Source organism: Suncus etruscus, chromosome 18 (genome assembly GCF_024139225.1).
Source record: "Suncus etruscus isolate mSunEtr1 chromosome 18, mSunEtr1.pri.cur, whole genome shotgun sequence".
In the NCBI taxonomy this organism is placed as follows: Eukaryota; Metazoa; Chordata; class Mammalia; order Eulipotyphla; family Soricidae; genus Suncus; species Suncus etruscus.
In genome coordinates, this window is record NC_064865.1 from 33,337,000 (window position 1) to 33,364,206 (window position 27,207).

The 27,207-nt window shown below is 43.0% G+C and overlaps 2 protein-coding genes and 1 pseudogene across 2 annotated transcripts in view; all 3 read left to right on the forward strand.

Annotated features, from left to right (window-relative positions):
- The window catches only part of PRR3 (proline rich 3), a 641,937-nt gene that overhangs the window by 438,910 nt on the left and 175,820 nt on the right, over positions 1-27,207 (forward strand). The window lies entirely within an intron of this gene.
- LOC125995778 (transcription initiation factor TFIID subunit 11-like) lies at positions 686-7,982 on the forward strand (annotated as a pseudogene).
- LOC125995779 (patr class I histocompatibility antigen, B-2 alpha chain-like) lies at positions 22,709-25,841 on the forward strand. Its single transcript, XM_049764768.1, has 7 exons — positions 22,709-22,798; positions 23,051-23,320; positions 23,463-23,738; positions 24,668-24,943; positions 25,054-25,167; positions 25,603-25,635; positions 25,774-25,841. The coding sequence occupies exons 1-7, from the start codon at positions 22,723-22,725 to the stop codon at positions 25,839-25,841; spliced, it is 1,113 nt and encodes a 370-aa protein (XP_049620725.1). The 5' UTR covers positions 22,709-22,722.

Here is a 27,207-nt window from a genome sequence, read left to right on the forward strand (position 1 = left end):
GAGCCTTCCCCTGGCAGAAGTTTGATTCCTGGTGATGGTGTAGAAAACCCTGGTTATTTCTATAGTTGGTCTCCAAGGTTCAGAGGTGAATGGTCAACGTCCAATCTTCTGATGCCTAAGCCAAGTCATTATGACAAGTGTTCAGGGTGTACGGCCCCACTACAGTATAAAATTTATGTGTTCCTCTCTCTTAGATAATAACTTGTTTGCACATGTTAAGATTTTCCCCATTTTCGGCCCGGAGAGATAGCACAGCGGCGTTTGCCTTGCAAGGAGCCGATCCAGGACCAAAGGTGGTTGGTTCGAATCCCGGTGTCCGATATGGTCCCCCGTGCCTGCCAGGAGCTATTTCTGAGCTGACAGCCAGGAGTAACCCCTGAGCACTGCCAGGTGTGGCCCAAAAACCAAAAAAAAAAAAAAGGTTTCCCCCATTTTAATGTGCCTATACAAAAAGGAGCAATGCCACCAGGTATTACTGGTGCATATGGGGGCAGAGGTAACAAGCCCAACAATCCCCATAACCTGGTCCTAACATGAATTCTAAACACTAAAGAAGCTTATCTTCCAGAATTCCCTACTAAACAGATCCCAAAAAAAATGGAGGAAATTGCTGCTACATAAGATGATGTTCAATATGGGCTATGCCTATTAAGGAAATACATCTAAATAAATATTCAAAGGAGATATGCATATCCCCTTTAAGTCTTTTGGGCGGCTGGGTAAAATCTGGAGCACAGTTTCAGCCTGTGATTTGGTCTTGTGGAGTCTAAAAAATGGCTCTCTGTAGTCACATATCGGGAAATGTTCTTGAGCCGGGGGCTACTCAGAAACTGAATCTGGTAGCAAGCGAAAGTCCACAGTGAAGGGAGATAGTGGGAAAGGAGCTTCAGAGAGCAAATCAGTAGCAGTGGAGTAGCAGCTTCTTCTCAGGCTGAGGATCTATCTCTTCAGTTTGGGAGCTGATTGGCAGCTGGCCGGGGTGAGGAGAATGTTCTGCTTCATGAGGAGTTAAGAAATGAGGTTAAAAAGGTTTAGATTGGGGGATATAATAGATGGGGGATTAGAGAGTGAAGGGCTAGAAAAGAATTTGTAAGGTGGTAAGTAAGGGGAGGAATGAAGGGTTATATATGACAGGAGGAAGACAATATACAACATAGAAATGATATATATTACAGGCAGACATTAGACAGTCATTGAGATGGCCAACACATACACTCATGCCCACACAGAACAGACACTGAAGATCTATCCTTGGGTTATAGTTGAAAAGCTGACCCAGGTGAAATGGAACAGAATGCTTAAAAAAAAAAAAAGCCAGCAAGTCAGATGGAAATGTTTTTGAAAATTATAATTTTCAAGTCAAGAAAACTAAGTACTATAAAGGAGTCTATACCATGAAATATTATCTAGTTGGTCTTCAACAACCAGTTTTCTTTTTTTGTTTGTTTGTTTGTTTTTTGGGCCACACCCATTTGACGCTCAGGGGTTACTCCTGGCTATGCGCTCAGAAATCGCTCCTGGCTTGGGGGGACCATATGGGATGCCAGGGGATTGAATTGCGGCCCATCCTATGCTAGCACTTGCAAGGCAGACACCTTACCTCTAGTACCACCTTCCTGGCCCCAAACATCCAGTTTTCTTTTCTAAAATCAATCTAAAATTATGAGCATTGTGGTATAATGGTAAACTATCTACAATTGAAAACAGATTACAGTAACATATTCAATGAATGAACTCTATAACAGGAGTTCATGGCATGGAGTTGCATATTTCATTGCTATCTGTGGACATACAAATTATATTATATTAGCAGATATAATAAAATAGGAAATGAATAGATGAGAATTTGTGTCATGATATATAATGAGCCCTGTCTTCTGAGTCTAATATAGTATAGCATTGCGATGTGGAACTGGGGTGACCAACCTATGTCTCCAAGTACCACTCTAGACAAAATGATCAAGGAATTATTTTAAACATAAGAAAATTTAGACATTAAAACTACTTATAGCAAGCACTGTAGTGGAAGTCCAAATGCATTCTGCACCCGTTTCTATGGATAAAAGCATTAGAACATTATTATAGATATCTATCAAGATCAGTTGACTGGAGACCTGTTCAAACTAAACAGCTAAATCCGTTCTTGATGGGAGAGTTTAATCCATTGACATTTAAGGAAGCTATTGACAGAAAGGGTTGCTGTGCCATTATATTGTGTAGGGTTGTTGTTACAATTGGTGATTTGATTTGTGTAATTGCTCTTTGAGTACCTCATTTAGGGTCAGTTTGGTTAGTGCAAATATTGCAAGTGCTTTTTTTTTTTTTTTTTGGTCTGGGAATGTTTTTAACTCCCTCCTATGTAAATGAGAGTTTTGCTGGGTAGTAGACTCTAGGTTGAAAGTTTCTTTCATTCAATAGTTTGAATATGTCATTCCACTCTTTTCTTGCCTGGATTGTTTCAAATGGAAGATCTGGCTTGATTCTTATGTTATTTCCTTTATACTTGAGGGTTTTTCCCTCCCTTACTACTTTAAAGGGTCCATCTCTTTCTCCCTGTTTTTTTTTGTTTGTTTGTTTGTTTGTTTTGCCATTTGGATTACCAAATGACTTCATGTTGTTACAGTATGGTCTATTTTGTTTGGCATTCTTTTTACCTCTTGGATTTGTAGACAAACCTCTTTCCCAAGGATGGGGAAGTTCTCTGCTATTATCTCCCTCACTACTTGTTCTTCCCCTTTCCCATTTTCTTCCTCTTCTGGAATTCCTATAACTCAAAGATTATTTCTCCTGTCTTTTTTCATTAAGTACTTTACATTTTCTTTCAGGATTTTTGTCTATCCTTTCTTTTTTGACTTCTTTACCCCAGCTGGCTTGTAATTTGTCTTCAAGTTCATCCATGTGATTCTCCACCTGTATAATTCTACTATTATGGCTTGCTAACATTTTGTTTGTTTGTTTTTGGGTCACACCCGGCTGCCCTCAGGGGTTACTCCTGAGCTCTACGCTCAGAAATCACTCCTGGCAGGCTTGGGGGACCATATGGGATGCCGGGATTCGAACCACCATCCTTCTGGATTCAAGGCAAAAACTGTACCTCCATCCTATCTCTCCGACCCCACTAACATAATTTTTAGTTCCCTCAGTTCTATTTGTATGGATTCTCCATCTTCTGAAAGAGTTCTTTTTTGAGTTGGTTGAATTGTTCATCTATAGATTTCTTAATTTCACAGGCTAGTGACCCCTTGATTTCCATTGCTAAACCATTAAGTGTTGATTTTAGGTCTTCATCTATAAGGTTCAGGCATTTGCATGGACTTGAAGAATTGCCAGCATTTCTCTCCATATCCCCAACAGTAGATGTCTTCTTTAGCTTCCACACTGAACTTTGGTTTTAATGGTTTGGAGTTCTGGATTTCTCAGGCTGTTGAAAGAAGTGCTAGATCCACTCTGTCAGAAAGTCTGGCTGGCCCCAAAGGATAGATGAACAGTAAAGGCACTGGAACACAGAAGGAGCAAATATGAGAATCTTATTGTCGAACCCAGAAGGAGAAAATATGAGTCTTATTATTATCTACATAGCTAAACATTAAAAAAGATCTGGGAAGCCCAAGCAATAGTACAGACGATAAGTTGCTTGAGCTTCCATTTAACCAACCTAGGTTCAATCCTAGCATTCCATATGATCCTGAGCTCACCAGAAATCATCCCTGAGAACAGTAGCAGAGCAAATGCTGTGGCCCCAAAATTGATAAAAAATAAAGAAAAAAAAAGATGTGCTAAAGCCAGAGAGAGAGAGAGAGAGAGAGAGAGAGAGAGGCTGAGGTGCTTGCCTAGCATGCAGCAATCCCTGTTCAATTACTGGTACCTCTGGAGCAACTCCCAAGCAAAAGTCAGAAATAGACCCTGAGCTCTACTATCCCTTAACCCCTAAAAATGAGACATATACAAAGGTAAATGTCAGTTTTCCTTATAATTTTGTTCTGAAAAATATGGAAAGGCTTTATTTATTTATTTTTGGCTTTAGAGACATACAATTGGCAGACGAATTGATAAAATATTTAAAATGTATCAGGTTAAGTCTGTACATACATATATTGTGAAACCAAGATCAAGTTAATGATCACATCTATCAATTCACATTGGTTATTGTTGCAGAACAACTCTTGATGGGGCTGACTGATGGAGGAATGGAGGATGAGGTCTTTCTCCTCCAGCTCGGACCACCGTCTGTCACCCTGTTCAGCCGGCGGTTCTGAGGTGAATGCGGTGGGAATAAAGCTAACAGGTAGTCAGGCTTCAGAAGATATCAGCTTTATTCCATCAATAAGGCTAAAGCCAAAAACCCCAGAATCAGCCCCAGAGAAAAGCCCTAGCCTTCCACAGACCCTTGCTTTTATACATCATAATCAGGTACCACCCTAGGGTGGGAGCAGAATCAGGTACCACCCTATGGTGGGAGCAGAATGCCAGGTCACACCGTAGGGTAGGGCACAATCACTGATCAGGGTAGGATCAGTAACATAATAATCCCATGGAAATGTTTACATACACAACAGGTTATCATTCCCTTTTTTATTTTTTAATTCATTTATTCCACAGGTACTATATTATAAGGCTTAGTTTGCCTTACTCAATAGGTTTTCTTTTTTTTCTGTTTGCTTGTTTTTTGTTTTTTTGTTTTTGAGTCATACCCGGCTGTGCTCAGGCAGGCTAAGGGGACCATATGGGATGCCAGGATTCCTTCTGCATGCGAGGCAAACACCCTAACTTTATGCTATCTCTCTGGCCCCCCAAAGAGGTTTTCATTATGGCAATCATTTAATGCCAATTTTCCTTTATAATTGATTCATAACTTGGTCTATACATTTTGTATTGTGCCATATTTAATTAAATTTTATTTAATTGTGCTTTTGTTTATTTTATTTAATTAAGTTCCATTTAATATATTGAATGTTATTTTTTTCTAATAATATTTTTATTTAAGCACCATGTTTGAAACATGTTTGTAGATGGATTTCAGTCATAAAAAGTACACCCCCCTTCACCAGTGCAACCTTCCCACCACCAATGCTCCATATTTTTTAATTTAAACACCATGGTTACAAGATTGTTCATACAGGTTTTGTTTTTCACAGATAAAGTTGTTCATGATTGAGTTACAGTTATACAATGTAGAACAACATTCAACAGTGTGTATTTTTCACCAACATCAACAATTTCCCTGTCACCCCCACTGATGCCCTCTTCCCTCCAACCCACACTATCCCACCTGCTTATAAAGCAGGCATTTTATTTCTCTCTCTCCCTATTTCTCTCTCTTCTTTTTTTTTTTTTTTTTTTTGACATTGTTGTTTGCACTACTGCTAATGAAGGTGCCAAGAATGTTCCTTTCATAGCTGACTCTTCTCTACTTTAACTGCACTCTCTGGTCTTTGTACCAAGCTTCCTACCATGGACTCTTTGCTCCTAATCCTCATCTCTATTTGTGAAGACTTTAGTTTGTTTGTTTTTTTTTAGGGGGGTGCTGGAGGCTGCACGTGGTGATGCTCAGGAGAAACTCCTGGCTCTGTACTCAAGGGTTACTCCTGGTGGTTCTCTGGGGACCATATAGAATGCCAGGGATTGAACCCAGGTAAGGCATATGCAAGGCAAGCACCCTGCCTGTTCTACTATATCTCCTGCCCCAAATATGGTTAATTTTTTATTGAATAAGTTGTTAACAAATAATTTATTTTAATAAATTAATAGATAATTATGTTTAGGGTTTTTTACATAGTAAGTATCAATAGTTATAATCCACATAAGTGAAAGTTGTTAGTACCCTTTAATTGGTTGTTTGTTTTCGCTTGTTTGTGGGCTACACCTAACTGTGCTCAGGGGTTACTCCTGGCTTTGTGCTCAGAAATTGCTCATATTGGGCTCCGGGTACCATGTGAGCTGCCAGAGATCAAACTTGGGTTTGATCACAAATTTGTGTAACACAAATGCCCTACCCACAGTACTATCACTCCAGCTCCGGTCTCAGTAATTTTAGAGTGTGTAGTCACAAAAATATTTGATAACTGCCGACCTATTCAAGGCTTCTTTCTATTTTGTTAGTAAGATACTTTTATCTGAGTTATGAATTATCCAGAACTCAGTAGCCCTGGACAAGTGCTACTACGTTTTAGAATAGGAATCTGGTCTATGGCTCAAGGTTCCTCTGATATTCATAATCAAGATAACATCTGATACTGCAACCAGTTATTTCAGTAGGAGAATATAATTCCTTGACAGGTGGAACAATTAATTTTCTATTAATCACTCAAAAAAATCCAGGGGATTATTAGCACAAAAGTGGACTTTTCCTGAGTTCATGGGTCCTTGAGAATTATAGAAGTTTTGCATACAAGATGCTTAAGAAGTTAAAATGTATTTGACTATTTAATTCAAATAGATAGATATGGGTTCCTCAAATATGACTTCACTCTCTGGTCTGGATTACCACATCATGGTCACCTCTAGTGTATCATGAGTTGGTCTTGTCCCTACAGCTTTCTCACCATAACCGCTGCACACTGAAGTTGTTCACTGGAAAGCTTTCCTGATCTGGACTCCATCTTCCTAAAGGAACCCTGCCAACTGTGTTTCCTTGCAGGAGATTCCACCTTTGTAACCAGTCACTGGGTCTCACTGTACCCCAGCATGGCCCTTAAGTCCTGGCATTCTGTGGTTTCCAGCCAGAGCCAAGAGTGCATGTGTCAGATTCTTGTGCCCTAAACCTCATCACTGACTGGCCCAAGAGCCCTACCTAGTTCCAGAGAGCCCTGCCTGGTTAGAGTTTGGACCTTTTTCCTTCCCTATTTTATTCCCTAATTGTTCTTTGTTCTGGCTGACTGGGGTTTTCTGGTTATTACCCACCCCAGTCATTCACCATTTATTTTTGACTTGGATATATTTTCGGTGTGTGAGATTAAAATGACAGGATTGGATTCATTTTAGATTAACTAGGTTATCTGGTACTTCACTCTTCTTGCCCGCTATATAAAAAGTAAGGGAGATAAGGTATTTGCCTTGCTTGGAGACACCACCAGTTCAAATTCCCAAAAACATATGGTTATTCTTCTGAGCACCACAGGGTGTCATCCAAACCCCAAAATAAATAAATAAATATATTCATTCATTACTGACACACCCTATTTCTATCAAAAATTAACACACCGGAAAAATGCGTTTCCATGGGGCAGTTGATTTCCATTAAAAAGAGAAGTCAAGTCGGAATGCAGCGCCCTAGGAACTCCACAGCCATCTCTACTTCTTTTCTGGATGAAGAGAAAGTGTGAATCTCCCTCCAATAAAAGGTGAAGATACAGGGGAGTGTGACGAGGCGGCTGCAGTTCCCAGGATTACTGTCGCGGTCCAAATTCCAGAGGAAACAGAAACAGAAACGGTCAAAGACTATGACGCAAAGAAGCCATGACCAACGAAGATGAGTTTGAGTTAACAGCAGTTGAAAGTGAAGATTCATTATTTGGGCCTGAAAACTGAAAATATATCCTAAAGAAAAGAAAGAGAAAATGCAGAAAGTGGATGAAGATGAGATTCAAAAGATGCAAGTCCTTGTTTCTTCTTTTTTCTTAAGAGTGTCAGCTTTACCCCCCACCCACCCACCCCCAGCAGCCAGTAAAAGGCTGATTCAGTCCGTCATGGCCACCGCGTAGAATGTTGACTGTTGTGATTGCAATGTCCGGTATTTCCATGGTTTTCTCTGAGGAGGTAGTTGAAGAAGCACAGGTTGTGTGTGAGAGATAGAGAGAAATGTCACACTGGGAGCCCAAACACATACAGGAAGCTGTTTGGAGATTGAAATCGACAGGCAAATCATCAACTCAAAACACAAGAAAATCATTTTTTTTTTCTGGCCAAAAACTAAAAAGGCCTGTAGGAAGAAGTTTGGTCCCAGATTTCCTTATTGTCTGAGACTTTCTGCAATGGTGACTTAATACTACAGTCCTCCAAGGAATTCCACCATGATTTTAATTTCTTTCTGAAACCTGGATATTCAGCACCAAGCTTAGACTACAGCCAGGGGTCTCAAACTCGTGGCCTGCGGGCTGCTTGCGGCCCTCCTTACAACATTTTGTGGCTCTGCCCTAGAGGAATCTTTTTTTGTTTTGTTTTGTTTATTTGTTTGGGTCACACCCCCCAATGTTCAAGGCTTACTACTGACTTTGCACTCAAGGATCATCCCGACTTTGCTTCCTGCGGCCCCCAGATAAATTGAGTTTGAGACCCTACGCGTGGCAGCTTGTATTTGCATTGGCAAAATGTTGGAACTTGAGGTGCGGGTGGGTTGAAGTCTTTAACTGTTTCTTGACTTGATGGAAGAATAATTAAAGGACCTTAATCATCTTTTGGACATGAGTACACAACCCCCAGTCTGCTCTGGTGGGATACATCTCCAATGTGGTAGCAGTTTTCCACCTCAGTGGCTCTCTCAGTTATATTGTCAGAGATCAGAAACTCGTTCCACACTAATTTTACTAGGCTTGCCCACCAGTCCCAAGATACTCTTCTGAGTACTCACATGCTTCACAGGTCTTTTCTTTCCATGTCTCTGCTATATGATTCTCTTTCTTTCACACTTACATGTTCTACTGCTGAGCTGCCATTCTCAGATCTCCTAGCTCTACAGGTACAGCTCTTGTTTTTGTTTGTTTTGTTTTGTCTCTCACTCTTGTTTTTGTTTGTTTTGGTTTAATTTTATTGTTTTGAGTGATGTTCCAGTGATGCTTAGGGGTTACTCCTGCTATGCACTAAGGGATCACTCTTGGTGATGCTCAGGGACCATTGGGAATGCCAGGGATAGAACCCAATTCAGCTATGTACAAGGCTATTGTGCCATATCACTCCAGCCTCTGCAACTTTCACGGGAGTCCCCCGACCCGCGGGGGTGTGGAGATGAAAGTTGCTAGTTATTAGTGGGTTCACTCGAGCAGAACCGACCTGTAAAGAAGAACTAGAGAAATTAGTAACAGAAGCCTTCAAGACAACGCATGCTGTTCAAAAAGGAAAGTTTATTGTTGGGGGATCAGCTTTAAAGGGCTGAAACACGTCAGGGGTGTTACAAATTTTACACCAATCACAGTTACAAGCATTCATTAGCATAAACTGGGGCAGGTAATAGGGAGGGGCAAAAAGATAGACCTGAGCACGTTTTACTAAAAGGCATAAGATTCAAACAGAGTTCTTAATGTTTGCTAACACAAAGGCAAACTCTATATTTTTCTTTCTGGCTGGATATATTGGGCTGCTCTGAATTACTTTATTTTTGTCTATTTCCTTTGTTCTCAAGGCATGGGCCTTTTGGTCACGTGGGTGACCAGATTAGGAATTACTGAGGTGTCCTATGTCCCAGGTTTCATCAGCTAGGCTCCCCACAGTTCCCCCTTTCCTGTAAATAATAAAAGAAGAAGAGCAAGGTGGGTGGAGTAGCCTGTCTTAGGTCGTTTGGTGGGCTTCCAGTACTGGACATGGCAACAAGAGACCAAATTAAAAGTTTTTGCGCGCAAAATATTAGGAATGCCATGTTTGCACCCAGACACTAGCACCAAGCTATCCCCGTCATGGGCATCTCCACAGCCAGGAGCAGAGCAAGCAGGGGCGTTTAGCCAGATACTCAAAACTCCTTAAAGCTCAGAGGTATATCCAAGGCTTCAAGTTCTTCGGGGTGTATTTAGGAGAGCCACTGATATTGGACCTATACTGAACATTAGGGCAATCTCAGTAACCGGATTTTTAACAAACTTGTGAGGCGACAGAATGCCTTGGGGCCAAAGGAAAAATTAGCAAAAAGCCAATGAAAGGACCAAATTAGGTAGCAGCTTAGACAGCCAGGATGAGGTAGAGGACCAATTTTTATATCAGGACTCATCTTAATCCCTCTGTCTATTTCTATTCTCTAGACTTTCTTCCACAAGTTTAATGCTATCTTTAGCTAAGCCAAGTTTATTTTAAAAAGCAACATTTTTCTCTGAGGATGACACAAATTTCCCCCTCCCTCAAAAAAAGTCAAATTTAAACCACGGCAGTTTTTTTGCTCTAATACTGCTAGGGATTCAACAGTTAAGTAGTGTAAACTTTTTCTAAGTTTGTAAACATTTTTAACAACAGTTATAAGGCATTAACAGATTCTAGAGTATGAACCAATGAATAAATTTTTGTGCTTACACCAGTAACACCCAGGCCTTTCAATAAGGCTGGGGTGGAGGCAATGTTTGTTTTTATACTGCAGCGGGAGAGAGACAAGGTTATTTTTAAAAGGTAATAAGGCAATTTTTGATTTAACAGTCAATTTAGGCATTAAAACAACCAAAACACAGTAGTCCTAGGACTAAAGAAACAAATGTAAAACAATGGGGGAGATAAACCAGTGAAACAGGCAAAAAACGTTGAATTGGGGGCAATTATGAACTGAAAGGAGAAATCAACGACAAGAATTTGATTACAATTTTCAATAGGGGGAATCATATTGGGTACCAAGGGGCAAAGTTTAAGTCCCACCACTAGTTTTAAAGTTAAGCCACGTTGTTGAAGCTTCATACCGCATTGCAGAAGGTTGGTGTCGTTGGTGAAGTAAGGCAGTTGAAGGCAGCAATTTAGGCCGGTGAGGTGGGTGAATAGCAGGTACAGAAGGCGTTTGGGCAGAGGCGTTGATCATGACAAGGATGAGCTGAGAAGAGGAGGGGGGTCCGGAAGACCGCGTGGGCTGGAAGGGTGAGGAAGCAGGCAGAGTTCTGAAGAGCTTAGGGCATGGGAGAGGTTGAGCTGACATCGCCAGGGGAGTTGGCTATGTTTCCGGCACCATAAAAGGGGAAGGGAAGGAACCAGAGGTGTTGTCATCGTCTTGCAAGGGAGAGTCAAGTGGAGCAAACAAATTAATGAAGCCTTGGTTCGAAGGGGGTGGTTGGAGGCAGCCAGGCAGAGTACCAAATTCAGCATTGTCAAAGATGGAGTCAGTTAGAAACAGGTCCGCAGGAATGGCAATAGCAGGAGGGGTGACAGGCTTTTTTGAAGTGAATGAGGACAGGACTGCGGGAAGCTGCAGGAAGTCTGTCTATAAGAAAACAGCTTAGCAGGAGGCAAAATGATTATTTTTGAATGCCACAGGAATGCCTTGTGACTTTTGCCAGACTTTAGCACTTTAAAAAATTTTATAATTAATGATAGCCTATTGTTCAAAAACCTTTAAACTGAACTTAAATGATTTCTCTTAAACTTATTAGTTATCATTTTAAAGCTAGATGCTTCTTTTTCTAGCCACATTTGGCCTTATTCTATTGGCCTTAACTATACAAAGCAGAAAGTTGGGTGATTGTAAAGTCCAAAAATTCTCCAGGAAAAAATTATTCCTGATGGCCATTTGAGAAATTTGGGATTTACCATCTCCTACTTTTTCTGCCATGCTGATAGGACAAAGCTAGCTTAGCACAGGATTTTTTAGCAGGATTTCACAGTTTGTTAGATGACCAGACTAAGCCAGGTTAAAAAAAAATTAATTGAAATTTCAAAAATGGATAATGCTTTAAAAATTGTATTTATCATGAAATGCAAAAATAACAAATAAACAGAACAAACAACACGAAACACAACATTGTGGCCACTTTTACGCATAACACACACACATGAGCAGACAAGAGGATTTATTCAAAATTTGCATTAGAAAAATTAACAAGCGCTTTTAAATATTTAGCCGGCATGTTTGTAAAAAATTGTTAACGTAGCTGGAGTGGAACTGCTGAAATAAATTTTAAGGTTTAGCTTTAACACAAAACATTTTTTAAACAATTCTAATTTGAAGTTTAAAACATGAAGGAAAATGTTAGCAGTTAAAAATTTTGTTAAGTGAAATGGTTAGGGGAGCACTGTAGAAGAAGTTTTCACTCTGAAGTATGATATTATTTGCTGAAAATGAACAGGTTTGTTATAAATTGGTTTTACAGTAGAATAGTAAGACAGCTGTAATAAAGTGTTAAAATTTTTATGATTAAACACAAGAGTATGAACTATGATTATTAAAGGTATAAAAAACTGACTTTAAAAAACAACTTTTTTTACTTTGAAGACTTTAAGTGAATAATTTGTAAAGATTATATACCAAATTAGGAAGGTTAAACACATTATTTTCACCTTATTTTTTAAATACCTTAAGAATTAAAATAAATTTTCTAATAGAAATATAAAAAGACTCAGATTTTAATACCTGTGTGTACGATTAAATTTTTAAAACACCAAATTTTTTTTTTTTTTTTGGGTTACACGTGGCAGCGCTTAGGAGTTACTCCTGGCTGTCTGCTCAGAAATAGCTCCTGGCAGGCCTGGGGGACCATATGGGACACCGGGATTCCAACCAACCACCTTTGGTCCTGGATCAGCTGCTTGCAAGGCAGACGCCGCTGTGCTATCTTTCCGGGCCTGCTGTATAAATTTTTAAAACACCAAAAGGTTTCTCTTTGGAGGTTGCCTCTAAGAATATATTGCAGGTATTATTAGCATTTTGAAAGGATAGCTATTTATGAATGAGGCGCTCTGGGGAGCTTTGGATCTGGGGCTGCTGTGAGAAGGCTGGCTGCGGTGGATTGTGCTGGCTGATCCCCGTGGCCGGCTGGAATGCAATGTGTTTCGGGGCCCGGGGCACCACATTGAAAGCAGGTTTTCCCTTTGTTCTGGCCTTGAAAGGCAACAAGGGCTTTGGCGATCTTATGAACAAAGGGGTCTGCCTCGCGGCAAAGATTTATCATATCATGCAAGGACTTTCCTTTCAGGTTGTTCCTAAGGATACTTTTACAGGTATCATTAGCATTTTCAAAGGCTAATTGTTTCACTAGAGTACTATCAGCGTCTGTGGCGGTGACGCCCAGGACACGCTCCACAGCCTCTGAAAGGTGGGCAATGAAAGAATTGTATGGTTCGTCTGGGCCCTGCACTATCTGAGAGAGCGGGGCGGTAGAGGTACCAGCCCGGGGAAGGGACTTCCAAGCTCGTAGGGCAGCGAGAGCCGTGTTTGCAAGCAAGCTTCTAGGGAGTATACACTGTTCTTTAAGAACGTGATATGGGGGTATTCCTGCTATGCGGGCATAAAGGTCATCATTTCCTGTAGCAATACCCTGACATCTTAATAGGAAATCAGCTTCCCAAGAAACATAAACATCATTTTTCAAAGCAGTTCTAACAATATCTCGCCACTCGGCTGGCAGAACAGCGCCGCCGCCACCACCGATGGATTCAAGGCAAGACAAGGTGTATGGAGCATGTAGGCCATAAGAGGTGACTGCAGTAAAAAGTTCTTTGAGGTCTTTTCTGTCGAGGGCCTTGTATTGCCGCAGTTGCCGTCTGATAGGGACTTCAGGAATGTCAGGGGGTTCTGCTTGATCGGGACTATGGTCTAGGGAGCCATTGTCGGGCTGGGCTGGGTGTTGGGGGGCTCTGGCAGCTGGAATTGGAGCTGCTGAAGTGGCAGCAGCAGCAGCTGTGGCTGCTTCTTGCCTGGCCTGTGCCCTCGTGCGGGGTCTGCCAAGGGGTAAAGAGGGGAGTTCACCCTCCTCCTCCCAGTCCTCCCCGTCCGGGCCATGGACGGGGAACAAAAATTGTGGAGATGATGGATCTGTAGCTTGAAGCTGGGCAATTTGCTGTCTGAGCTGCCGAATCTCTATCAATAAAGGATTATCGGGTTCTGGAAGAGGCATTTTTATGGGTGCGGGCAAATCAAACAGGGGAGGCTGTGAGGGAAGAGAGGTTGCATTCCCATGGTAGGGATCAGTTTTATCCTGCAACTCACTTTCTTCCTCTGAGTCCTGCTTCTCCTCAGGGGGCTCTGAGGCTGTCCCTCGCAGAGAGGGATAAAGAGTTTTCTGCATAAGAGAAGAAGGCTCCTCGGGGGGCGGGGGGGGGGAGAAAGGGAATCAATATGCAAAAATGAGCTGGAGCGGGAACTGGGGTGAGAGCATTGTTTGGAGGCATGCTCCAAATGCTCCTGGGCATCTTTCACAATTTGCAAGCTCTTAGGGTCAAAAGCAGATTTTACTATGATGCTTTTGAGGAGATCCAAAAATTTCAACAAGTTTCTTTAACTTTTAATCTTCCTACTTCTTAGTTCCTCTTGTATATAATAATTTTTCGCCCCTTTACTCGGGCTGGTCCCCATTTTTACTCTGGGACTGTAATGGGGTGGCGGTTTTTACCTAGGCATTAGACTACTAAATTACGTTGCTTTAATTTACTTTACCTGACGTAATTCAGCTCCGGACTTGTCGCACTCTGCCACCCGATCAGATTCTGTAACTCGAGCTCCCACGTGGGCGCCACTCTGCAACTTTCACGGGAGTCCCCCGACCCGCGGGGGTGTGGAGATGAAAGTTGCTAGTTATTAGTGGGTTCACTCGAGCAGAACCGACCTGTAAAGAAGAACTAGAGAAATTAGTAACAGAAGCCTTCAAGACAACGCATGCTGTTCAAAAAGGAAAGTTTATTGTTGGGGGATCAGCTTTAAAGGGCTGAAACACGTCAGGGGTGTTACAAATTTTACACCAATCACAGTTACAAGCATTCATTAGCATAAACTGGGGCAGGTAATAGGGAGGGGCAAAAAGATAGACCTGAGCACGTTTTACTAAAAGGCATAAGATTCAAACAGAGTTCTTAATGTTTGCTAACACAAAGGCAAACTCTATATTTTTCTTTCTGGCTGGATATATTGGGCTGCTCTGAATTACTTTATTTTTGTCTATTTCCTTTGTTCTCAAGGCATGGGCCTTTTGGTCACGTGGGTGACCAGATTAGGAATTACTGAGGTGTCCTATGTCCCAGGTTTCATCAGCTAGGCTCCCCACAAGCCTCAACTCTCCACTTTTTTTTATTTCAAAGCAATATATATTAATAATAGTTGGGAAAAATTATATCCTGAGATATGCTTTCACAAGTAAATTCAGATTATTTAAGATATTTAAAAGGTTTCTTTCATGGCAAATTATTAAAAATAATAGTGTTAAAGAAAAATATACTTCCCAGCAGAGATGCCAAAGAAAAAGAAAAAAAAGAAAAGAAAATTATACAAACTTTTTTTTTACAGAATAGTATAAGTGTTTATTTTCTGTATGATTTAAATACACAGACCTTTTACTGAATAGTATAAGTATTTTCTGTATGATTTACTTTGCTATCCTGATTTTTACAATATAGAAAAGTGATTTTTATTTGAAGAGCTCTAGTAAATATAAACTTAATCTTTCTACTTTGAGATGTAAATAGAGCTAAAAAATATACTCAACCTTCACCAATAGTCTTTTGAAATTGTTGAATTAATGTGGAGATTAATCTTATTCAGCAACTTGATGCAAATGCCTAAATGCAAAAAATTGTTAAGTAACTACACAGAAAAAAAAAGCTTAATACTCTAGATAGCGTCTTGAAAACTAGTTGCATTTGATTGCACCTTCAAATTTTCACAAGCAAAACATTCAAGCAATGCCATCATACATAATCTACAATTATAATCCAATTCATTTTTTCACGAGTCTTTTGGCAATTTGTACTTCTTTGAGAAATTGTTCATTTCTTCTCCCCGTTATTTGAGGCATTAGATTTTTTCTTGTTAAGTTCTGTCAGTAACTTGTGTATCTTAGATATAAGCCCGTGTCTGACAGGTATTGGGTGAATAGTTTCTCCCAATCTGTGGGTGGCTTTTGCATCCTAGGTACTATTTCTTTTGATGCAGAAGCTTCTCAGCTTAATATAGTCCGATCTGTTTATCTCTGTTTCCACTTGTATGGAGAGTGCTGTTTTTGCCTTGAAGATAGATACCTTTAGTCACAATGCAGAGACTGTCTTACCTACGTGTTGTTCTATACACATATGGTTTTGGGTTTGATATCCAGATCTTTAATACATTTGGATTTGACCTTGGTGCGTGGTGTTAGATGGAGGTTTGAGTTCACTTTTTTTTTTTTTGCAAGCAGCTGACCAGTTGTCCCAACACCACTTGTTGAAGAGGCTTTCCTTGCACCATTTTGCATTTCTTGTCCCTTTATAGAAGATTAATTGATTGTATATCTGGGGCACAGTCTATAAATATGAAAATCTATTCCACTGATCTGAGGGTCTGTCTTTGTTCCAATGCCATGCTGTTTTAATGACTATCTCTTTGTAATACAATTTAAAGTTTGGAAAAATTATACCTCCCATGCTCCTTTCCCCAAGGGTTGCACTAGCTATTCGTGGGTATTTATTGTTCCAAATGAATTTCAAGAGTGTTTGATCCACTTCTTTGAAGAATGTCATGGGTATGACGGACTGCATTAAATCTGTACAATAGAAAGAAAGAAAGAAAGAAAGAAAGAAAGAAAGAAAGAAAGAAAGAAAGAAAGAAAGAAAGAAAGAAAGAAAGAAAGAAAGAAAGAAAGAAAGAAAGAAAGAAAGAAAGAAAGAAAGAAAGAAAGAGGAAGGAAGGAAGGAAGAAGGGAGGGAATGAGGGAGGAGGGAGGGAGGGAGGAAGGAAGGGAGAGAGGGAGGAAGGGAGAGAGGGAGGGAGGAAGGGAGGGAGGGAGGGAGGGAGTGAGGGAGAAGGGAGGGAGGAAGGAAGGGAGGGAGAAGGAAGGGATGATTGGAGGGAGGGAGGGAGGAAGGAAGGGAGGGAGAAGGGAGGGATGAAGGAAGGGAGGGAGGAAGGAAGGGAGGGAGGGAGGGAGGAAGGGAGGGAGGGAAGAAGGGAGGAAGGGAGGGAGGGAGGAAGAGAGGGAGGGAGGAAGGAAGGGGAAAGAAAGAGGGAGAAAGAAAGAGAGAGAGCTGATTCCTTTGTCTGTGGAGGATCTGCCCTGCTGTGCCCTTGATGACTGTGAGAAGCTGAAGGGACCTGTTGGCTTTACTTGTGTCTTTTTTCTGATGTCCTGAAGCTTTCCTCAGAGGGGCCATCCAGGACCAAAGGTGGTTGGTTCGAATCCCCCCCAAAAAACTGTCTCCTGGAGCTTCTCAGGCCAAGAGGCCAAGAAAGACCGAGTGAGTAAGGACTGGCTGTGGGGGTCGCCAGGCAGAGAGCTGATTTTTTTTTTTTGTCTGTGGAGGATCTGCCCTGCTGTGCCCTTGATGACTGTGAGAAGCTGAAGGAACCTGTTGGCTTTGCTTGTGTCTCTGTTCTGATTTTCTGAAGTTCTCCTCAGAGGGCTAGGAAGGCCCCACAAAAAAAAACTGTCTCCTAGAGGCTGCATAAGAGCAAGGCCACTCCACTTTGCTTCGTGGCCGCACACTCTTTCTAACCAATGAACCCACCACAACACGCAGAAAACAAATCACTCTATAAGCATGACAATGGGGAAACCTCGCAGGCAAACACCATGCACAGAGAATGAAGACGATAGCTCTGATGACCCAAAAATTCCAACCATCTGATTAACCTCTCAAATAAGAAGTTTAGAATAGAAATATGGAGGATGTTAGAAGAACTCAAAGAAAGCATAGATCAGTCTGAACAGACCACAGAGACAGAAATTAGAGAAATCCAAACTGAAATAACAGATCTGAAAAACATGCTAGCTCAACTGAAAAACTCAGTGGAGGGCCTCTCCAGCTTGGTAACAGCAGCTGAGGACAGAATCAGTGAACTGGAAGATCAAATGCGGAAGAACTCCATACAGCAGAAGAGATTGTAAAAGAACCTTAAGACATATGATCAGACAATGGAAAAAGTACTCAAGGAATGTGAACAGATGAAAATAGAAGTCTTTGATAAACTCAACAGAAACAACATAAGAATCATTGGAGTCCAGAGCCCAGGAAGAAGATCCACAGGAAGAATCAACAGTCAAAGACATCATCACAGAGATACTCACAGAGCTAAAGATTGCATGCAATCAAATCTTGCATGCGGGCCCGGAGAGATAGCACAGCGGCGTTTGCCTTGCAAGCAGCCAATCCAGGACCAAAGGTGGTTGGTTCAAATCCCGGTGTCCCATATGGTCCCCCCCCCCCCCCCGTGCCTGCCAGGAGCTATTTCTGAGCAGACAGCCAGGAGAACCCCTGAGTAATGCCGGGTGTGGCCCAAAAACCAAAAAAAAAAAAAAAAAATCTTGCATGCCCGACGAGTACCATCTAAAAGAGACCCAAAGAAAAATACCCCAAGACACATCCTTCTTACAACGACGAATACCACAGATAGAGATAGGATACTAAAAACAGCAAGATCAAAAATGGAAATTGCATTCAAAGGAGCATCCTTAAGACTTACAGCAGACATGTCACAAGAAACCCTCAAGGCCAGGAGACAGTGGTGACAAGTCTGAATGAAATAGATGCCTCACCTAGAATACTGCAACCAGCCTGACTCACATTCAGGTTTGAAGAAAGTATACATAGCTTTACGGATAAGCAACAGCTCAGTAACTTCACAGATGAAAATCCAGTCTTAAAGGAAAAATCAAAATATCTACAGGACAAACCAACAAACACAGCAAATTTATCCACAAAGATGACATTAAATCCTATGACAATTATCTCCCTCAATGTCAATGGACTAAATGCACCAATTAAAAGACAGAGTGTCAAAAAAAAAAAAAAAGATGAACCCAACCTTCTGCTGCCTACAAGAAACACACCTGAATAGTCAGAACAAACAGACTCAAAATCAAAGGCTGGAGGAAAATCATCCAAACAAACAACACCCTTAAAAAGCTGGGTGGCCATATTAATATCTGATGACACCAACCTTAACCGTAAATCTATCAACATAATACACAACATCTATAACAAGAAAAATAAAAAGCACATTATCATATAAATAGATGCAGAGGAAGCATTTGAAAAGGTCCAACACCCATTCTTGATCAAAACTCTCAGCAAGATGGGAATGAAAGAAAGCTTTCTTAATATAGTTAAGGCCATCTACCACAAGCCAGTGGCAAATATTATCCTCAATGGAGAAAAACTAAAAGCCTTCCCTCTAAATTCTGGTACAAGACAAGGCTGTCCTCTCCCACCACTCCTATTCAACATAGTACTGGAAGTATTTGCTATAGCAATTAGGCAAGAAAAAGATATCAAGGGAATCCAGATAGGAAAGGAAGAAGTCAAGCTCTCACTGTTTGCAGATGACATGATACTCTACTTAGAAAACCCCAAAGACTGGGGCCGGGCGGTGGCGCTGGAGGTAAGGTGCCTGCCTTGCCTGCGCTAGCCTAGGACGGACCGGACCGCGGTTCGATCCCCCGGTGTCCCATATGGTCCCCCAAGAAGCCAGGAGCAATTTCTGAGCGCATAGCCAGGAGTAACCCCTGAGCGTCACAGGGTGTGGCCCAAAAACCAAAAAAAAAAAAAAAAAAAAAAAAAAGAAAACCCCAAAGACTCAACCAAAAAGGTTCTAGAAACAATAGATTCATAGAGCAACACAGAAATCAATGGCCTTTTTATACACCAATAATGATAGGGAAGAAATTGACATTAAGAAAACAACCCATTCACATTAGTGCCACACAAACTCAAATATCTTGGAGTCCACTTGACCAAAGACATGAAGGACCTATACAAAGCAAACTATAAAACCCTGCCCCAAGAAATAAGAGAGCACACACAGAAATAGAAACACATACCCTGCCCATGGACTGGCAGGATTAACATCATTAAAATGGCAATACTCCTCAAAGCATTATACAGATTTAATGCAATCCCTCTAAAGATATCCATGACATTCTTCAAATAAGTGGATCAAACACTTCTGAAATTTATTTGGAACAATAAACATCCTCAAATAACTAAAGCACTCCTTGGGAAAATAAATATGGAAGACATTAACTTTCCACAAATAAAACTGCATTACAAAGCAGTAGTTATCAAAACGTCATGGTATAGAAATAAAGACAGACCCTCAGATCAGTAGAATAGGCTTGAGTACTCAGAGAATGTTCCCCAGACATACAGTCACCAATTTTTTATAAAGGAGCAAGAAATCCTAAATGAAGCAGGGAAATCCTCTTCAACAAATAATGTTGGCATAACTGGCTTGCCACCTGCAAAAAAAAAAAAAAAAAAAAAGCAAACTTAGACCCCCAGCTAACACCATGTAAGAAGGTAAAATCCAAATGTATTAAGACCTTGATATCAGACCTGATACCATAAGGTGTATAGAACAACATTTAGGTAACACACTCCATGACATTAATATTAAAGGCATTTTCTTTTTTTTTTTTTTGTTTTTTGTTTTTTGTTTTGTTTTTGGGCCACACCCTGTGACGCTCAGGGGTTACTCCTGGCTATGCGCTCAGAAGTTGCTCCTGGCTTCTTGGGGGACCATATGGGACGCCGGGGGATCGAACCGCGGTCCGTCCTAGACTAGAGCAGGCAGGCAAGGCAGGCACCTTACCTCCAGCGCCACCGCCCGGCCCCATTTTTTTTTTTTTTTGGTTTTTTTGGGCCACACCCTGTGACGCTCAGGGGTTACTCCTGGCTATGCGCTCAGAAGTTGCTCCTGGCTTCTTGGGGGACCATATGGGACGCCGGGGGATCGAACCGCGGTCCATCCTAGGCTAGTGCAGGCAAGGCAGGCACCTTACCTCCAGCGCCACCGCCCGGCCCTAAAGGCATTTTCAATGAGAAAATAGCTCTCTCCAAAACAAGTGGAAGCAGAGATAAATAGACGGGAATATATCAAGCTCAGAAGCTTCTGCACATCAAAGGAAACAGTGCCCAGGATACAAGAGCCACCCTTCTGAGTGGGAGAAATTTTTCACCCAATACCCATCAAATAAGGGACTAATATCCAAAATATACAAAGCACTGACAGAACTTTTCAAGAAAAAAAAATCTAACCTCAACAAAATTGGGGAGAAGAAATGGACATTTTGACAAAGAAGAAATACAAATGGCCAAAAGGCACATGAAAAAATGCTCCACATCACTAATCATCAGGGAGATGCAAATCAAAACAACTATGAGGTACCATCTCACACCACAGAGATTGGCACACATCACAAAGAATGAGAACAAGCCATGCAGGGGAGGATGTGGAGAGAAAGGAACTCTTATCCACTGCTTGTGGGAATGCCATCTAGTCCAACCTTTATGGAAAGCGATATGGAGATTCCTCCAAAAACTGGAAATTGAGCTCCCATATGATCTTGCTATACTACTCCTAGGGATATACCCTAGGAACACAAAAATACAATACAAAAATCTCTTCCTTACACCTATATTCATTGCAGCACTATTTATCATAGGTAGACTCTGGAAACAACCAAGATGGCCTTCAGCAGATAAATGGCTAAAGAAACTGTGGTACATATACACAATGGAATATTATGCAGCTGTCAGGAGAGATGAAGTCATGAAATTTTCCTGTACATGGATGTACATGAAATCTATTATGCTGAGTGAAATAAGTCAGAGGGAGAGAGATAGACGCAGAATAGTCTCACTCATCTATGTGTTTAAGAAAAATAAAAGACATTCTTCTAATAAATTTCAGAGACAAAAGAGAGGAGGGCTAGAAGTTCCAGCCCACTACATGAAGCTTACCACAAAGCATGTTGAGTGTAGTTAGAGAAATGACTACATTGAGAGCTATCATAACTATGTGTATGAATGAGGGAAGTAGAAAGCCTGTCTAGAGTACAGGCTGGGGTGGGGTGTGGAGGAGGGAAATCTGGGACATTGGTGATGGGAATGTTGCACCAGTGAAGGGGGTGTTCTTTACATGACTGAAACCCAACCACAATCATGTTTGTGATCAAGGTGTTTAAAATTAAAAAATAAAAAATTAAAGGATCTACTCTGCCATAATCCCTGTGTGTGTGTGTGTGTGTGTGTGTGTGTGTGTGTGTGTGTGTTTGGTTTGTTTTGTTTTGTTTTTTGAGGCACACCCGGCGCTTAGGGGTTATTCTGGGCTCTACTCTCAGAAATCGCTCCTGGCAGGCTCGGGGGACCATATGGGATGCCAGGATTCGAACCACTGTTCTTCTACATTCAAGGCAAACGCCCTACGTCCGTGCTATCTCTCCAGTCCCTCCCTATTATTTTTTGAACAGGTTTTTCTTTTTTCTTTTTATTTGGGGGCAGAACCTTCCAAGAAGTTTTCAGGAAGATGTGCTGCTGCTGGGACTCCAGCCCAGTAGGGACCATGTAGTGCCCTGACAGAAACCCGGGGCATGTGTCCCTTAAGCCAATTTAGTTATTTTTGAAGACTTTCTCTTAAGATGCAATAAATTGTTGATGCTCTTCCTATGAAATCAATTTAAGAACTTTTCATTCAAATTCCTAGCACGGTCAAGAGTGATAAGCATAACCTATGTATATCGAAACAGCTCTGGGATCTGCAGTAATTTGTATGCCTCTGCTGAGATCCTGAAATGAAAACGGTGGAAAGACATTGACTCAGTCCCGGGAGCAGGACACTGAGAGACAGTGTGACAAAGGTGGAGGGAGTGCGGGAGCAGCTGCAGAGGACGAAGTCCCAGGTCCCAGGTGTGGCTCTCAGAGACTCTGAGCCCAGGGCGAGGTTGGCAGCAGGAGCTCCTGCTGAGGGTTCCCGGTATTCCCAGTTTTACTTCTAACTCAGCGTCTGTACACAGACTGGACACAGACACAGACACACACAGTCCACACTTCCATTGGGTGTCTGTGTCTAGCGCAGCCAATCCGCGTCCCCGCGGCTCCGGGTTGTAAAGTGTCGCGGACCGACCCAGAGTCCCAATTCCCCGAGCTCTGAAAATGTGGCTCCCGGGGCTCCAAGTCCTTCTCCTGCTGTTCTCCGGGGGCCTGGCGGACCTCACCCAGAGCCTGGCAGGTGAGTGCGGGGTCGGAGGGAAGTTCTTTGCGGGCAGGCGGGGACACCCCGTTGGGGACTCAGGATCCCCGGGGAGACGCTTCTTCGCGTCCCGGGCCCAGATGTCGCACCGGCTGCGCCTGTCCCCCACGCTTCAACTTCTCCCAAGTGTCGCCCTTGTCGGCCCCGCTGCCCCTTCCCGTCTCCAGAGCCCCCTCCCCGCTGTCACCCTGGGACCCGAGGCGGGCCGAGACTCACCCTCCCCGCCCTCAGGTCCCCACTCCCTGCGGTATTTCTACACCGCCATGTCCCGGCCCGGCCTTGGGGAGCCCCGCTTCTTCGCCGTCGGCTACGTGGACGACACCCCGTTCGTGCGCTTCGACAGCGACTCGCGGAGCCCGAGGATGGAGCCGCGCGCGCCCGGGTTCGAGCAGCTTTGGCCCGAGCACTGGGAAGAAGAGACGCAGGTTCAGAGGAGAAACGTCCAGACTTACAGACAGTGCCTGGACACCCTCCCCGGCTCCTACAACCAGAGCGAGGGCGGTGAGCCGGGCCGGGTCGCCCCGAGTGGGGTCCCAGCGATCCCCCGAGGCTGGGGGTCCCGTCCCGAACTCTGGGCCGGGAGGAGCCGCGGGATGGGCCCCGCTTTCGCTTTCGGTTCTGGACTGCTCTCTGTCCACCTCAGGTGCTCACACCTACCAGAGGATGCACGGCTGCGACGTGGGGCCGGACGGGCGCCTCCTGCGCGGCTACAGCCAGTACGCCTACGACGGCGCCGACTACATCGCGCTCAACGAGGATCTGCGCTCCTGGACGGCAGCGGACGGGGTGGCACAGATCACCAAGCGCAAGTGGGAGCAGAAGGGAGAGGCTACTCTTTACCGGAAGTTCGCGGAAGGCAGGTGCGTGGAGTCGCTCCGCAGATACCTGCGGATCTGGAACGAGACGCTGCTGCGCGCAGGTAGGTTCCAGGGCCCCGGGAGGTGAGGACCCCTGATCCCTCTTGAGCGGGCCGACTCCCCACAATGGCGAAGAAAACGGGCTTCAGTCTCAGAACAGCAGAGGGAGGGACCCACCTGGTTTCCGAGTTCTGTGTCAGTTTCCTTAGCCAGGTTTCTGCCTGCTGTTATTGTTTCCTTTTGTTTTTTGTGTTTGTTTGTTTATTTTTTATGTAATTTTTTATTTTATTATGAAAACAGAGATGCGAAGGAAGAGGACAAGGTAAAGTTACAGTGGGAGGACAATCACCCATAAACACAAGTCTCAGAAGAAATCCCCTTGCTGACACCTTAATTTTGAACTTTTAGCCAAAGAACAATGCTCAATTACTTTGTCCCTCAAGTCCCCAGATTGTAGTACATTCTTAGCAGTACACAAAGCAATCTAAAGCCATAAAATTTATGTAACTCCTTAAACATTAAAGGCATAGTATTTTTTTTTACAGTTCCATGCACATACATATTAGTTTAAGTTAACCTCAAAAGTTTAACTGGTTTTTTCTTAAGGTTTAGAGTCAAAGAAGCACAGTAAAAATGGTGTTATAGTGGCAATTGTTGTTTGCAGAGGCCCACAAAAATATGGGGGACATGAAAAGGAAAAGCCTGGACCTAAATACAAGGAGACCCTACCTCTGAAGTTTCTGGCATAAGACCAACTCTAGGCTCCAGGCATACTAAGTTGTCCAATCCAAGTCATTTTCTGTAGTGCCAAAACACTTTTATTTTTCATGCAGTCACTGTTGTTGGTGTTAGGTTTCTGTATTAAAGATCCTGGAATCTGCATATCCTTGTGTTTGTTTAATTTTTAACCTCCTTATTCTAAACCAATTCCCTGTTCATCCATATCACGGAAGTAAATGAGAGTATGATTTTTGTCATTATTTCTACTCAGAACCCCCCAAGAGACACATAGCCCGCCACCCCTTCTCTGATCACGAGGTCACCCTGAGGTGTTGGGCTCTGGGCTTTTACCCTGCGGAGATTTCCCTGACCTGGCAGCGTGATGGGGAGGAACTGGCCCAGGACGTAGAGTTGGTGGAGACCAGACCTTCAGGGGATGGAAACTTCCAGAAGTGGGCGTCTGTGGTGGTGCCATCTGGAGAGGAACAGAGATACACATGCTATGTGCAGCATCAGGGACTGCCAGAGCCTGACATCCTGAGATGGGGTAAGGAGGGGAATAGGGGCATAGACACTGTTTTCAGGTGAATCAGGAGAGGGCCCTCTGGGTAACATCAGAGTATTCGGGATCGGACCTCTCTTTCCTTTTTTTCCCAGAACCCCTTCCTCAGTCTGCCCTCTCCATGGGCATCATTATTGGCCTGGTTGTCCTTATGGCTGTGATGGCTGTGACAATAGTGGGAGCTGTGATATACAAGAGGAAGCACTCAGGTAGGATGGACGGTAGCTCTGAGTTTCCTTGTCTCACTTTGGAGTTCTCACCCCCACCCAGAATTTCTCCTCTTTCATGAGTGGAAAGCTTCACCCATAACCCTGAGCTGGTTCCTCACACTTGCCCTGTGTGCAGCTCTCAGGTTTATGAAATGAAAGACTTCCACCTTGATAAGCTGGTGATGAACCAGATTCTCAGTGGACTCAGGGCATCTTCCTACTGGGCACAGACCTCCAGAAAGAGGCTGGTGCAGTCCAGGAGCATCTCATTTCTCGATGTTTCCTGATCCTGCTCTCTGGCTTCAGAGTTCTATAGCTTCCCTGGGATCCTGGACTGGAGAGTTTCCTGAGCTCTCATGATCCAGTGTCTCCCTATCTTCTCATATTTTCCAATGTTTTCCCATGTTTCTCATATTTTCTTATGTTTTCCCACAGGCAAAAAAGGAGGACAGTACATTCAGGCTGCAAGTGAGTTTGTGTTGAGTGGGAAATCCCTTACACCCTGGGGAGAGAGAATGCAGGATCTTGTGGATTGTTCTCATACCCAAGGTTCCCCTTTAGTCCTATCACAGGGGCTTTGACCTTGTGCTGTTTGTTCTTTCCCAGGCAGCAACAGTGCCCAGGGCTCTGATGAGTCTCTCATGAATCCTAAAGTTAAGACTCTGGGGGCCTGACGTGAAGGCATTGGCTAAGGTGACTCGGTTTGGAGGTTCTTTGAGAAGGACGTTATGAGTCTGTTCAGATATGAACTTCTGAAATTCATTTGATTCTGTTCATTGTTTTTTTATTCCCAGTGTGAGAGATCTGCCCTGCCTGGGACTGATGGTTGCAAGATGTCCTCATGTTTCCATTTTGTGATTCAAGATCTGCTGGTTCTCTTTCTTCCAAGGGACCTTACTGTGTCTGTTGTCCTGTCATGGTTTGGAAGGGGACACCAGCCCACTGCCACCTACGAGACCTACCCCACACTGATCTCTGTTCTCTTCCCTGATATCCTGACCTATTCTGTCACATTCAGAGATAGGAGAGTGCTACCTCCATCTGGTTCTTTTTTTTTTTTTTTTTTTTTTTGGTTTTTGGGCCACACCCATTTGACGCTCAGGGGTTACTCCTGGCTATGTGCTCAGAAATCGCCCCTGGCTTGGGGGGACCATATGGGACGCCGGGGGATCGAACCGCGGTCCGTTCCTTGGTAGCGCTTACAAGGCAGACACCTTATCTCCAGCGCCACCTTCCCGGCCCTCCATCTGGTTCTTATCCTGAATATTTTCTATTGGAATACGCACCTAATTTGAATTTTCTTCATTCTTATTTGTGAAATTTATAGATTAATAAAGGAGATTCCTAGAATTTAAGAGGGAATAAATGGAAATTCTGTGATCTTCCCAGAATTCACATGTGTTTTGTGTTTGTCAGAGATGTGACAGGAGAGGCTTTGAGGAGATGAAGGGGACAGAGCCTGTGCTCAGTTTGTCTCAGTGCATTGTGGATTTATATGTTGTCAATCAGCAGTGTGGGTCATTTCTTCTGCTCCTTTTTCTCAGTAGCACCTTCTCCTACCAGGCCTTTTATCACAGGAACTCCAGCAACACCCAGGCTTCATTCTGTCCCAGGATGAGGACAGTGAAGGTTTTTGTGCTCGCCAGTCTATGCTTAGGCCTGGATCTGCTCCTCAGCTCTATGTTTCTGTGTATTTGTTGACTGTGGAGGATAGTGCCTGTTTTCTTGTACACACATTCACATTTCATTCTCTCTATGTGTCTATCTTTGAGCCTCAGGAGGCATTTGTGTTTCATGTCCCCTTAAGACCCAGCAGGATCCCTACACACAGAACTCTCTGTGGTATCAAGGGATGAATGTTCAGATTCCTCTGTCTCTTGCCCTATGGTAGGGCTGTATTCTGGGATGTTCTTTCCAATTGTTCTGCCCTTCTTTTAGGATTTAATTCTGGATTCAGCTAGGTGAGGGGTAGTCTTATTGTTTTTCACTTTCAGTGAATTCCAGTTGGTTGTGTATGCTTTCTGAAGCCTGATCTCGCCC